Source organism: Symphodus melops (genome assembly GCF_947650265.1).
Source record: "Symphodus melops genome assembly, chromosome: 12".
Lineage (NCBI taxonomy): Eukaryota > Metazoa > Chordata > Actinopteri > Labriformes > Labridae > Symphodus > Symphodus melops.
In genome coordinates, this window is record NC_136702.1 from 12,176,761 (window position 1) to 12,190,264 (window position 13,504).

General features: G+C 41.1%; 2 protein-coding genes across 2 annotated transcripts; one reads left to right on the top strand and one right to left on the bottom strand.

The window, feature by feature from the left end:
* The first annotated feature begins 1,002 nt into the window (after window positions 1-1,002).
* On the top strand, window positions 1,003-6,915 carry glb1l (galactosidase, beta 1-like). The gene is made up of 16 exons (XM_079358316.1): window positions 1,003-1,207; window positions 1,494-1,663; window positions 1,738-1,888; window positions 2,758-2,818; window positions 2,915-3,009; window positions 3,091-3,271; window positions 3,354-3,412; window positions 3,500-3,621; window positions 4,204-4,244; window positions 4,346-4,464; window positions 4,547-4,621; window positions 4,688-4,777; window positions 4,892-5,005; window positions 5,183-5,314; window positions 5,824-6,051; window positions 6,157-6,915. The coding sequence occupies exons 1-16, from the start codon at window positions 1,154-1,156 to the stop codon at window positions 6,358-6,360; spliced, it is 1,896 nt and encodes a 631-aa protein (XP_079214442.1). The 5' UTR covers window positions 1,003-1,153; the 3' UTR covers window positions 6,361-6,915.
* Window positions 6,445-13,276, bottom strand: ankzf1 (ankyrin repeat and zinc finger peptidyl tRNA hydrolase 1). Its single transcript, XM_079358315.1, has 16 exons — window positions 13,131-13,276; window positions 12,683-12,827; window positions 12,477-12,595; window positions 12,268-12,370; window positions 11,979-12,190; window positions 11,779-11,888; window positions 11,321-11,474; window positions 10,878-11,100; window positions 9,223-9,321; window positions 8,934-9,113; window positions 8,708-8,830; window positions 8,338-8,614; window positions 8,123-8,234; window positions 7,870-8,037; window positions 7,717-7,787; window positions 6,445-7,141 (listed from the first exon to the last, which is right to left on the bottom strand). The coding sequence occupies exons 2-16, from the start codon at window positions 12,801-12,803 to the stop codon at window positions 7,015-7,017; spliced, it is 2,199 nt and encodes a 732-aa protein (XP_079214441.1). The 5' UTR covers window positions 12,804-12,827; window positions 13,131-13,276; the 3' UTR covers window positions 6,445-7,014.
* Between the last annotated feature and the right edge of the window lie 228 nt (window positions 13,277-13,504).

Genomic DNA, 13,504 nt, shown 5'->3' on the forward strand with positions numbered 1-13,504 from the left:
GACTGTCAAATCACTCTTCTTAAGGTATTAAAACGCCATCTAGTGCTCGCTTGAGGAATGGGCCATAAAAACTAACTTTAAAAAACAATTTTATAAATGGACAGAATTTCACAGCGACATTTTTTACTTTATTACAAAATTAGGCAGATAGGTAAGATAGATTATTCTTTTTTATAGTTTATAGACAGAGCTGGGACCTACAGCTACTATTATAAAACAAGTGATTCTCGAAATGGCTAGTTATTGATATTATTATTATTGTTATTCTGCCATGCCTATAACAATGTGAATTGTTCTCAACCTATATAATGGATACAGACCTATAACATCGTTTTTTGGCTGCATTATGTGGCACTCTTTCTTTCTTAGCATTCACCTACACCTTACCTTTACTTAAACTTGTTTTATTATGTGTTATTTTATCTTGTATTAGTCTGAATGATGTGATGTAAAGAAACTCAAGCCAGTTCTAAAATGCTTGATGACCATTTCGGAAAGATGGAGTATTATAATTATTGGAAGATTGTTTTTTTTTTATTTATTGGATTGTTGGCTGAAAACTGGAACATATTTCACATTTTAACACAATTTAACAAATGCACCTTATTTTAGTTTGTGAACGTAAATCTTTTGAACGTGTTGGTAGACTATAACTTGTTTTTGTTTCATTAATAAAAGAGACTTTCATATCCCTCCGCCCTAAAACTAATAATTTATATTTATAATATTAATGCATGCTTTGGATTTTGCAAAGCGTTTTAATTGTTTTAATGCCATGGGGGCATTAACACAGAAGTGATAGATGAATGTTCAATAAAGTATTATGATTAAGTTAATTTAATACTTAATTTTAACAGGTCATTAACAAAGAAAACAATGAAGCTAAACCTTACTTGACGGAGTTCAGCCACAGCCGACAGAGTAACACTGGTGACGAACCATGAGATGAAGCCAGCGGACTCTAGGACTCTGCGGATAATCACATGACGGCGCAGGAGACGCGGACAGGACGTTGTAGACAATGTTGCGCACATACATGGTGAACAGACATGCACTTCTGAACGTAGCACTGCTGTAATAACATACTAAATCACAGTGAGTACTAATTAGTGATGGAATAGTTTGAGGCTGTTCTCGCGGGAAGGCAGCGGATATGGCTGCTGGTGTGCTACTCTTCGTCACATGTTTGGCTCTCGGTGGAAACTTGGTAAGAAACTTGAACATGATGACCAGTTTAATAACATAAGTCACCTGATCACTCACAGGGCTTGTAGTTTGTAAACCAGTGATGACCACTTTATTATGTGTATGTAGTTGGAAAATTCCCCTTAAATAAAATGTTGACATGTATGAGGGCTTTAGTCAAAAGTATTTCCCCTGCAGATAAATGTAATCTCAGCAGTAAATCTGTCCTGGCAGGTAATGAATACCATAGGCCTACTAAAACATCCATCAATTTAATTCAATATACCACTTAATGCAATCTCTTACAGGTCTCAGGGGAAAGATCTTTCTCTATAGACTACAAAAAAAACTGTTTCCTGAAAGATGGGAAGTCTTTTCAGTACATCTCAGGCAGCATTCACTACTCCAGAATCCCTCGGTACTACTGGAAGGACCGGCTGATGAAGATGTACATGACTGGACTCAATGCCATCCAAGTGTAAGTTCAGCATCCCAGTCAAAGAGGTTTACACAATGTTGTTGTTTTACTACTTTCCCTTGGCCTCCTCACAGATATGTGCCCTGGAATTACCATGAAACAGTACAAGGGGTCCAAAACTTCACTGGGGACCGAGATCTGGAGCATTTTTTGGATCTGGCAAATCAGACGGGTCTCCTGGTCATCCTGCGTCCAGGACCGTACATCTGTGCAGAATGGGAAATGGTGAGAAGTTTGGCTTGACACAGTATGGGGCGGCAGTAGCTCAGTCTGTAGGGACTTGGGTTGGGAACCGGAGGGTCGCCGGTTCAAATCCCGGAAATTTGATTGGTAACTGGAGAGGTGCCAGTCCAATTCCTGAGCACTGCCGAGGTGTCCCTGAGCAAGGCACCGAACCCCAAAACTGCTCTGGAGCGCTCGCTGTGGGCAGCCCCCTCACTCTGAGACGTCTCCATTAATGCATGTCACTAGGATCCTGTTTCTGCATGACTGTGTATCTAGGCCTGTGTGTGTTCATGTTCATTAGACAGAGTGTAAACTGAATTTCCCCTCGTGGGATTAATAATAAAGTATAAATTATTATTAGTACCATTATGGCTATACTTGCCAACAGCATCTCATAAACGTCAGAAAGTATACTGTTATTAAAAGGTTGCATTGTAGAAAATGTTAAAAAGAGGCAAATCAATAATGCTGATCAATAAACCAGGTAGTAGAGATGTTCCAGTAGTTTTTTAAGACTTATTGTACTGATCACATTTAAACAAACAAAAGGATGATCCGTTAAGTTTTATAGGTGGGGAGTTACAGTCAAAATAAGTCCTCATAACTTTATTCTCTGATAAGTGAGTATAAAAGTGTGTGTTACTCTTCTGAGCACGTTATTATTGAAATAGGGGAAGTCGATAAACGGATGTCATGTTTGTGTGAGGAAGAGGCTGCTGCTGATCATATGATAACACACTGGGTATTAGCCATTTTACAGAGCAATCACATAATCTCCACATTTTATCAGTGATTTTGTGCACATGAGAGAAAACGGCACTTTCTAAACCCGGCATTTCTCATAAAACAAATGTTTCCGTCTTGCTCAGGGTGGACTGCCAGCCTGGCTACTTCAGAAACCAAACATCGTACTTCGATCAGCTGATACAGGTATAATGTGCGCCTACTTTGCATGCCTCTTTCTCTGGTTTGCAAAGCAGTACAACACTTTTTTTTTTTTTTTTTTTTTTTTTTTTTTAACTTCAGATTATCTCCAGGCAGTCAGCAACTGGCTTGCTGTCCTTCTCCCAAAAATAAAGCCTTGGCTGTACATCAACGGGGGAAACATCATCACAGTGCAGGTTAAGTTTTAAGTGGATTTTTTTTTTTTTTTGGTAAAAGAAAATAAAGGATTAAAAATTAATTATCATCTTCATTTACAGGTTGAGAATGAATATGGAAGTTACTATGCCTGTGATTACAACTACATGCGACACCTTCGGACTCTGTTCCGCTTGTTTTTGGGTGAAGACACGGTCCTGTTCACCACTGACGGAAACACAGACAAGGAGATGATATGTGGAACTCTGGAGGGATTATATGCCACAGTAGACTTTGGCACAGGTTGATACCAATTTATAACGGATATTAATAAGTTATGTAAAGGAAAAGTTTTCAATTTTCTTTTATACTTTTCCTTATACAGAAAACAACATAAGTGAAGCTTTTAAACGTCAAAGAAGGTTCGAACCTCGAGGACCCCTGGTGAGTAACGAGTTCATTAATTAAATACATGTTTTAAATACTGAATCGATCGTGAAACTTCAAGTATGATTTGAAATGGTATTGCAGGTGAACTCAGAGTTTTACACCGGCTGGTTGGACCACTGGGGAGATCAGCATGCTGTGGTTAATTCTCAGAAGGTCAGCAGAATGCTAGGAGAAATGCTAACCATGGGGGCCAACGTCAACATGTATGTCTCCCCACAAACTTCTCACGTCTTCACACGTCTTGGCTTTGTTCTGTTTTGAGTTGTCCACAAAACAAGGAAAAGTCTGTGGATGTCTGCACCTTCAAGCAGTAATGTGCGAGCGCGACAGACGATCTTTAAATTTAAGATGAATCAGTCGACAGTTTGACAAATGTTTCTGCTGTATAACAAGACTACCGCATACTTTTAACATAATAAAGGGTTGTTTGGATAGGAAGGGTCTCTCAATTATAAATACTATCATTATGCTGGTTGTGTATTTTTATTTAAAGCCCAATCAAGAGCTTTCTGAATTTAACTTGTTTAAAATACTCAACATCATTTATAATAGAAAAAAAAAATCAGCTCTAATGAAAAGTGGAATAATTAAAAATGTAACTTCACTTACTACACACATTTTGAAATGACCAAGGCTTCCTATGTATTTGTCTTGTCCTTATTTTTGTCTATTTGGCTGTTTTTTTGTCTGGTAGTTATGAGGATCCATTGTATTTTCATGGTACTGTCAGGACTGGTGTAATGTGCTGAGTTTGCCTGTACTCAAAAAAATCCCTCTCTTCTCAGGTACATGTTTGAAGGAGGCAGCAACTTTGGCTACTGGAATGGTTAGTCAGTGGTTTCCATTATTAAGTCTCTTATCAGTTCCTCTCGTGTGTATCTAAAGGGATAACAGCTTAGTTTGCGGTTCTTTGACTCTTTGTAAAAGGTGCTGATCATGACACGAGGTTCCGCTCAGTAGTGACTAGTTATGATTACGACGCCCCGCTGTCTGAGGCCGGAGACCCCACAGAGAAGCTTCTGGCCATCAGAGATGTTATTAAGCAGGTACTCGATGTGCTACACTCCCGAGGGTGATGTTCTGATTACACCTGCTCATGTGTCTTTAATAATCTCTGTTTCTCTACAGTTTAGAGACATCCCATCTGGCCCAATGCCACCAGCAACGCCAAAGTTTGCTTATGGATTTGTGACCCTAAAAAAGGTAAGCATCACTCCAGGTTTGTTAACAAGTTTCTATTGAGCCTTATAAAACAGACACTTTTTCCAGGTTGGAAACATCAGCAGCCTTCTGAACACCCTCTCTCCGCTCGGCCCAGTGAAATCCCAGCATCCTCTGACGTTTGAAGAAATGAAACAGGTATGAACAAAACAACAGTAGGTGGGACTTGTGCTTCAGTGACAATAAACCTCTTGAAACGGGGAGAACTTCTAGACTGTTGTATCTGCAACCAGTCATGTCTTTTGTTTCCAGTTCTATGGGTATATGCTCTATAGGACCAGGCTGCCCAGGGACCTCCCGCAGCCCACGCCACTTATCTCTCCTCTGAATGGTGTTCATGACCGTGCATATGTGTCCATCAATGGGGTGAGCCTTTACAATGAGCTTTTGTTGTCTAGCCAATCAGATGTTCCGATCAGGTACAAGGAAAACATTACAGATGAAGACCAAACATGCTTGTTTTTGTTTTTTTTAAATGTCAGGTTGTGTTGTTTCGGTGGTTTTTGCTCTCAGTATTGACAAAGTCTGCATCTGTGTGGACAGGTTTACCAAGGCCTCCTGGAGAGAGACACCGTGCTTGTGACAAACGTCACGGCACAGCAGGGGGACATTTTGGACATCCTGGTAGAGAACATGGGCAGGGTGAATTTTGGAAGCAGGATCAATGACCGCAAGGCAAGAGAACAAAGTCGAAAACAGTAGGGGAAAAAAAACAAAAAACTACAACTGTTGATCACCACACAACCACTTGTTAGGAGCCTGTGTTCTGTTGACACACTGCACTTCCCTATCGTTTGTGGCTCCATACATTTCTCAGATGAATCCAGAGTTTTTTACTTTGTAGAATGTTCAATAATTACATGAAAAATACAAAAATATTTCTTTAGCTGCCTTTCTTAATCAAATTCACATACAGCACAAGGTAGGTCACAAACCACAAAAATGTTGATAAATAACTAAAATGAGGAAATACTGATGTAATAGTTAAGAGTGGATAGTGTGCTCTCTTACTCACAGACCAGCGTCAGAGATAAATTCCAAAATGACATTTTCCAGTAGATATTTTTTTGTATTGACCAGACAAAAAAATGATTATCTTTATTCTGGTAGACCTGCGAAGGGGTGTTTGGGTCTCAAAACTAAAAACAGAAAAGGCCAGTTAACAGATTATTTGTGTTCTGCAGGGCCTCTTGAGTGACCTGTTTTTGGGTAAAGATTTGCTGACTGACTGGCTGATCTATCCTTTGGACATCGATGGAGCCATTACTTCTGGTTGGCCTCATTCAGACATTAAGAAATCCTCCACTGACCCCCCGAAAGATCCTTCAGTCGGACCCATCTTCTACTCAGGGACCTTACAGCCTAATGGACTTTCTTGGGACACCTTTCTGAAGCTTCATGAATGGACAAAGGTAAAAACCAAAAAAATCCCTTTAGACAATTCGATACAGAAAAAAAAAAAACTTCTTGCTCCTTTCTGGTTTTATATTTTTATTTTAAAACTTTTTTTTTTTTAGGGTCAGGTTTGGATCAATGGTATAAATCTGGGACGGTACTGGCCTGCCAGGGGCCCTCAACAGACTCTTTATGTTCCTGGACCCCTGCTGAGCCCCACACAGGCCAACAACATCACAGTGCTAGAGCTGGAGGGGGCCCCCACACACCTCAGGGTCCTTTTCATGGACAGGCCTCAGCTAAACCTCCCTCCTGGAAAATCCTGACATTGATGGCAACTGTTCAATTGCTCAACTTTAGCTTGTTAATATAAATCATTCTTAAAATCATTTGACGCTCCCCGAACAATAAACTATTCGACAGTTTTATTGAAGCAAAACAGAAGTGTTCCTCTGAACAATCTCTTTGACAGGAGGAAGTCATTTGTCCCTCATCATTATATTGCATAACTATTGTTCATTGTTGAATTTCCCGCATCAATAAAGTATCTATCTATCTATCTATCTATCTATCTATCTATCATCACCTCACATATCATCGTGTTTCATTTGTAGTCTTCATCAGTCACAATACAATGTCAACAACTTTTATCTTAAACACAGAAGCTTCAGTCAGACAATCAAACAATGATTTAGTATTCAAGGTTGAATATGCATTGACAAAAGGTAGGAAAAACATTTGTTTACAAATTGTCAATCAGACTTTATTGCTTGTTTTCATTAAAGATATTGTTAATAAATTACAAAATATTGTTTTGATTTTTACAGCACTGTATTTTTCCACTGATCCTCTGCTAAAATAAAATGTGATTTTAAAATGTATGCACTTTTTTTTTTTTTTTACATTGGCATGAAGCACCTGTGTCACTCCTAACAAGGCTTCATTTTTATGAGGTAACTGGCTTCCTACCAAAATTATTTTCAGGATTTGCCTTGGAGGTTATTAGCTTTTCGATGTGCTTGGACACAGTGAGGTGTGCAAAAGGAATACTCAAGGTACTGAAATGGGATCTTCCCGAGCAGAGACTCTCCACACAGCCAGCAGCGCCTGATAACAAACCCCCCAAAAAAGAAGAAGCTCTCAGTATATGAGTCCCACTTTTTTTCTTTTTACATCGTGAGTATATTAAAGAGGACATATACTGCGTTTCCACTTCACAAAAACAGTCCCCTGTGGTCTGAATGAAACATCTGTGCTTTGGTAAAAAATAATAACATGAATAAAGCACCGGAGGAGGTTTGTGATCCTGTATAAACCAGCTCTCTCAGAACACTCTGTTTTTGGTGTGTGTCTCTTTAAATGCAATGAGCCCTCCCGAGTTTTCCCAGTAGACGTCACTCCTCTATTGTGAGAATAAAAATGGCCAACCTGCACAAAAGTTTTACTCTAGGCTGGAGTCCATGGATGGAGATACCAGGGAAGGTTTTTTTTTTTTTTTTTTACTACAGTCTCACTTGTGATGTCACAAGTTGAGAATATTTGAAACTGAGCATTTTTCTCCATGTGTTAAAACTTATGCAGACCACAGACAAAGACTGGATTAGAAACTCAGGTTACCCAAATAAATGTTCATTTATATAATATGTCCCCTTAAATAAGAGGTTGGCTCTTGGAAGACTTACTTGATATTAGAGAGGTTGACTCCTGTTGCAGCTACTTGCTCAGCTAGCCTCTTCTCTGCAGCCAAAGCTCTCTGCAATTAAAAAAAAACAGGGCCATGTTAAAGATGTTTCAAAAAGTAACTTGAATATCACATTAAATGCACATTTACTTACCTTTTCACGATCACTCAGTGATGCAAACTTCTTCTTTTCCTCCACCTCCTGCTCTTGTTTACGCTTTTCCTCTCTCTGCTCTTTCTCCCTCTGTTTTTTTAAAGCCTTTTGGGCTTTTTTCTTCTCCGTCTGTTTGGATTCAATCTCCGCCGTTAGTGGCCCAGGGACCTTGGTTTGCGCAAGTGAAAAATAAATAAGTTCTCTGCTTTAAATGAAAGGGATACAAGTCAAAAGTCAGACTAAAGGCTCTTACCTGTGCCTTGTTGTAGTCATATTTGTCAGGATTCTCACCCATATATTTACGAAAAACGTTCCTTGTGTCTTTGTCAGGTGCTACAATATACGGGGTCTGCCCTTTCTTATTTCTAGAAAGAGATGATGTCAAAAAAGTTTTGCTGCCTTCAGAACAATTCCTAGAAATGATCTCAAAACAATTTCACTTCCAGATGTGTCTCTATGTTTCCATACCTGCAGGCTGGGTCTGCTCCTGCATCCAGCAGCAGCTTGACCACCACTTTCTGTGCAGCTGATGAGGAAACATGTAGCAAAGTGAACCCTGATGAGTCTATGGGCTTATTCAGTAGTGTAAGAGGACTTGGGGCGACAGCGTGGTTGGACTCCGATAGCTCTCGATTCTCTTCTGTTTCATTAGTTAACTGGAGAAGCCTGCAGAGAGCGTCAACATCCCCAACCTTACACGCTGTAAACAGGGAATCCTTCAAGCCGTACTCCCATGACTCATCGGCTTTTTCCAAAGAGACAAAAAAAAGAGGCAAGTTTCAAGTTTAAATCCAGGTGCAAAACAATTAACAATGAAACGAAGGAAGCACATTCTTACCTTCCTGTTGCTTCTTACTCTCTGCTTTCTTCTTTTTGTCCCTTGATTGCATCTCTTGAGGAGACTCTTCTGCTGGAGAAGCCTCCAGCACATCCTGATCCTGGTCTTCTGTTATACTCAATTCTGCCACATCAATGAGAAATTTCACAAATCTTGCAAACGTTGGTGAGACAAATGAAGGCGTCCTCAGGTTTCTATTATGTCATTTTGACCAGGCAAGACTTACCAGCAGTCTGCATTTTGCTTTCCTCATTTTTTCTCCTCCTCCTCCTCTTCTTCTTGTGCCTGGAGGGACAGATCTCAGACTCCCTGAGGTCCAGAGTTCCTAAAGTTAGCTCCACCAACTCCAGCTGGATCTCTCCATCCTCTTCTTTATCTGAACTCTCGGGGTTTTCTTCTGCTGGTGCTAAAAAAAAAAGTTCAGAAAAGTCTTGTGGTTATATAATCACAACTTCAGGCCTGATTTAACACAGAAGAGTCCAAGGACATAACTTGCATGTTAACTTCGAACCTACCTTTCTCTTGATGAGTATTTATTTCAGCGGGGGGTTGGACTTTCTTTTTCCAGGCCTTCTTAGATGGACTGAAGACGGCAAACATGTCCGTGTCTTTCCCTGCATAAACACATTGTTCACAGAGTATTGATTACACCCTGGCTCTGTGACAATGAGCAAAATAACTTGTCATAATACCAAGGATATACACAACTCACAATAAGTCAGGGATACTCTTCTTTGAATGAGTGCTTTTCCCATTCAATCTGAATTTTAATGACATAAGTACCGTAATAGTTCCCTTTGATATTACTATTAATGGATGAGAAGAAGCACCACTTTCATTTGTGCAATATTTAGTACCAAGACCATTTAGACAATAACAAAGATAGCCCCAAATAAACAACATTGAAAGTCAGTTGCTGAGGTTTCCACCATTTGCTGCAGTTACAGCGACGTCTCATGCTCCTAACAAGCCTCGTGATGTCGTTCTAAGGCAATGTGTTCCACTCCTTCACAAGTGCTTCACACAGTTCTGCCAGGTCATGTGGAGGTGGGGTACGAGCATCCAGCCGCTGCTTCAGCTGGTCCCAGATGTGCTCTATGGGGTTCAGGTCAGGGGACATTGCTGGCCATACCATGTGAGGCACTCCGACTTCCTGAAGTCGAGCTGTGACAATTCTGGCACGATGTGGTGGAGCACTGTCATCCATGAACAGAAAGTTGGGGGTGTGCTGGTTGAATTGGGGGATCAGGATGGTTTCTTCTATGATGTCTCTTCAGGTAAGAACGTGCAGTGACCGAGCCATCTACAATCACCAAATCTGTTTTGCGCTGACTGGTGATGTCTGCCCAGACTGTTGCACCTCCTCCACCAAAGTGAACCCTGGGGACCATGTTGACCTCGGCGTACCGCTCACCTTACCTTCTCCAGCAACGCTGACGACCGTCATTTCTGTGCAAGGTGACCCGACACTCATCAGTGAACAGGACTGTAGACCACTGCTGCATTGTCCAGGTCACATGGTCTTGTGCCCACTGTAAATGGTCACGGCGGTGTCTTGGTGTCAGTGAAGTCACCTGCAACGGTCGACTGGCATCAAGCCAGAGCAGTGGAGTTGGTTGTAAATGGTTTGTCTGAAAACCCCTCGTACCCCTCACTTCTCGTAAACAGGCCTGCTGCGGTGTGGCAGCAGCATAACAGTGTCTGAGTGCAGAGGTCCTTAGGTACTGGGCATCATTACGGTCCATCACTCCTGGGTCTGTCATGAACACTGCCAGTAGTTCTGTGACTTGCTGCAACTCTGCTGATGATACTTTGAGACACACCAAGTTCATGAGCAATAACTGACTGCCTGCTACCAACCCGAAGGCGCACTATGGCCAGGTGGCGCTGCTCGTCTGTTAAGTAACGTCATGTGTTCATGGCTGCTTGAAGGATGAACTGGGAATGACTTACTGACAATACCAGCTTTTTATATCCCCAGAATGTTGAACTTGATGCCACATTGAAAAGGCTTGTTTTTTTGGTATGTTTGGTAGGTGTGTCTATCTCCCTTATACAACTGCCTCCCAATCCCAAAACTCACTGAAGTAAAATAAACACCTTATGTATGAAACCCACTGAGGACCTCACAATATCCCAAACTTATTGTGAGCAGTGTAATTCAACTTACCATAAATATGGACAGTGGACAGCATGTCATGAACTCTCTGCGCCTCTCGGAAGGTTGCCCTGCGTGTGGCAAAGGGAAGCGTACGGACCCTGGGATCTTTTTTGTCAAGTGGAGCTGCACGTCCGGCAAAGAAGATTGTTTTGTTGTAGCTCGGTGCTCTGATAAATATTGCAGAGGCCTCCTTTAAGTATTCAGCCCAGCTGACCAGTAGATCCTGAACTTCCTGTAAAGTGTTATTAAATGTGTGTAAGCCTTTGAGTTGATGTTTGCATCAGCCCAAAGGAGGAGGTTGGATACTATGACAGCAGAAATGATCATCAAGAAAACACAAACCATCATGAGCCATCAGACAGATCGTCAGCCTTAAAAGGGTAGCATTCATTTCACAATAAATAAATAGTCATCAAAAATGACAGTGTTGTTGAAATGAACTGTAATCTTGCCTTGACGAGTGCAGCCTCATTGTGTCGCCTCAGAGCAGCTCCTGCAGATTTGGGCGCGTGACTTCGGTTCTGAGAGTCTCTGAGTCCTTGAGCCGTGCCTCTCTTTGCTCGCACGGTGTAGCGGTGAAAAGTCTTATGCTGAAGCACGTCTTTTCTGCAAAATAAAGATTGCATTGGCAAGATGTTTAACCTCGCAAGCAAGGCTGTTTTTTTTTCTTCAAACTGACAATGCCATCCGCTGTATGTCACCCTTCGGCTCTGTTAACACCAGAGTGTCCTGAATGTTTTAGTAACTGCACCTGATGTTTTTAAATATATTGGCGATATGTACACTGTGTTTCTTTACAACTGAATCTAAATAAGTGAGATCCAATCATATATAATCAGTGGAGACCCTTTCTAAGATGACAGACAGTTAATATCAGGTGTAAAGAGGCTTTAAGCTGCTGGCTACTCACCCTTGGAACACAGTTCCAGCAAAGTGGCCTCCACCCGTCATGAGAACGACCCACACAGTCTTCTTACTGATCCCCTTTAGCAGGGAAACTCTGTCTAGATCATCACTTGACTGAAATACAGCAGAAATAAAAGCAGTAATTAGATGTTTAAAAACTGATTAAAGGTTTGTTGATTTACAGACTAAACAGCTTAGCTTTACCTTTCCCTGCAGGATACAGCGGTGGACTGATAAATACTGTCCTTCGGAGTTCTGGAAAACCACCTTGCTAGAATATCGACAAGATGTAAAACCGGTTTCAACCAAGCTCTCATTATCTGTGCCAGTGACGTTGCTGCTTGTTCCCCCGCCGTCGCTATCCGAGCTTTCTCCCTCTGAATCCGACTCGGAGCCTGAGATACTTGACATGTCACCTGTCGAAGCAGTAACAGAAAATCAATGAGATCTTTTTGCACATACTTTTGAACTGTCCAACTGCTTTCCTCCTCACCTGCTCCAGACTTCCTCTCAAACTCCTCAGCTGTGACTGTTGGCATTCCTGACAGCTTTAGTCTCAAGTTGAACCGATGCCAGTCGAGCTTGTAGTGCTCCATCTGAGCATTTAAAGAAAAGTTAAGTTCTCATCTGCAGTCTGAAAACAATAACACACGTATGTGTGTGTGTGCGTGTGTGTGTGTGTGTTTATGTTTGAGCGGTCACCTGTTCCTCGCGTTTATGAAATGGGCATCTGCAGGTCGAGCAGACCATCTTTTCTGGCACCTCTCTGAAGAGACTGGACTCCCTCTGTGTGTCATCCTCAGTAGATTTATCTTTCACTTCTGGGTGAGGAAGCACAAGGCTAAGTTTCAAACAAAAGATTGAGGATGTTGTCTACAGAGAAAATTACAGCTGACATTGATACATACCGTGTAAAGCTGGTCCAGTGTTAACAGTGTGCATCAGGACAGAGTTCACTTCCTTCAGTCCCAAAAAGGCCTCATCATTAAAACCCAGATCAAAGATGGAGCGGGACTCAGGACTAGTCATGATCAGAAGTTATCTCTTAACCTGCTAAATCATTGGACACAGAAAATAAATGTAATGTCGTTTCAGCGAACATGTTCCTGAACACGTTTCATTAAGCAGTATAGTAAGCTACAGTAGTCTGTTCTCAATGTTGTCAAACATTACTGTGACTAGCTAGCTCATGTTATCTCTGCTGATGTAATGTTGCTGACTGCTCTTTGGACGACACACGTGGAAGAAATTCATTAAAAGGCAGGTCTGTCCACTTTATTTAGTAAATGTTATTGTGTTTGTAATAAAAAGAAACACATTTATAATTGAATAAACCAAAAATAGAAAACAACTTACCTTAAAAGGGTGTCACAGAAAGCGTCTCTTCTTGCTACTATTTCCTACTGACAAATCTACGGAAGCCTGAAAGCGTCAATAAAGCAGCAACGAAGAGGCGTTCACTTACCGTGGGTCGTTGATCAGCGCGAACGCTGATGACTGAAGTAAAGATTAATAAACACGTTTAATAAACGTTATGGTTATCTTGTAACCTGTCTGACAAGCTAACAGTTCTGGGTACCTTTGGCTCATCATTTTCCTTCTATTAAATCATCCATTTACGAAAACATACTGTTCAAAAAGACAATCCCAGAAAATTGGTCTCAAATCTATCATTACTAAGACTATTGAAATTCCTGTCTGAAGTTCTTTAATCAGTCAGGTGTAACCTT

What these genes read in the sequence shown, in the direction of transcription:
- glb1l (XM_079358316.1), top strand. Translation starts at nt 1,154, where the DNA reads ATGGCTGCTGGTGTGCTACTCTTCGTCACATGTTTGGCTCTCGGTGGA. An exon ending in CAACTTTGGCTACTGGAATG is followed by an intron (nt 4,245 to 4,345) that starts GTTAGTCAGTGG and finishes TCTTTGTAAAAG; the next exon opens with GTGCTGATCATGACACGAGG. An exon ending in AGCTTCATGAATGGACAAAG is followed by an intron (nt 6,052 to 6,156) that starts GTAAAAACCAAA and finishes TTTTTTTTTTAG; the next exon opens with GGTCAGGTTTGGATCAATGG.
- ankzf1 (XM_079358315.1), bottom strand. Translation starts at nt 12,803, where the DNA reads ATGACTAGTCCTGAGTCCCGCTCCATCTTTGATCTGGGTTTTAATGAT. An exon ending in GGAGCAGACCCAGCCTGCAG is followed by an intron (nt 8,235 to 8,337) that starts GTATGGAAACAT and finishes ATCTCTTTCTAG; the next exon opens with AAATAAGAAAGGGCAGACCC. An exon ending in CACTGAGTGATCGTGAAAAG is followed by an intron (nt 7,788 to 7,869) that starts GTAAGTAAATGT and finishes TTTTAATTGCAG; the next exon opens with AGAGCTTTGGCTGCAGAGAA.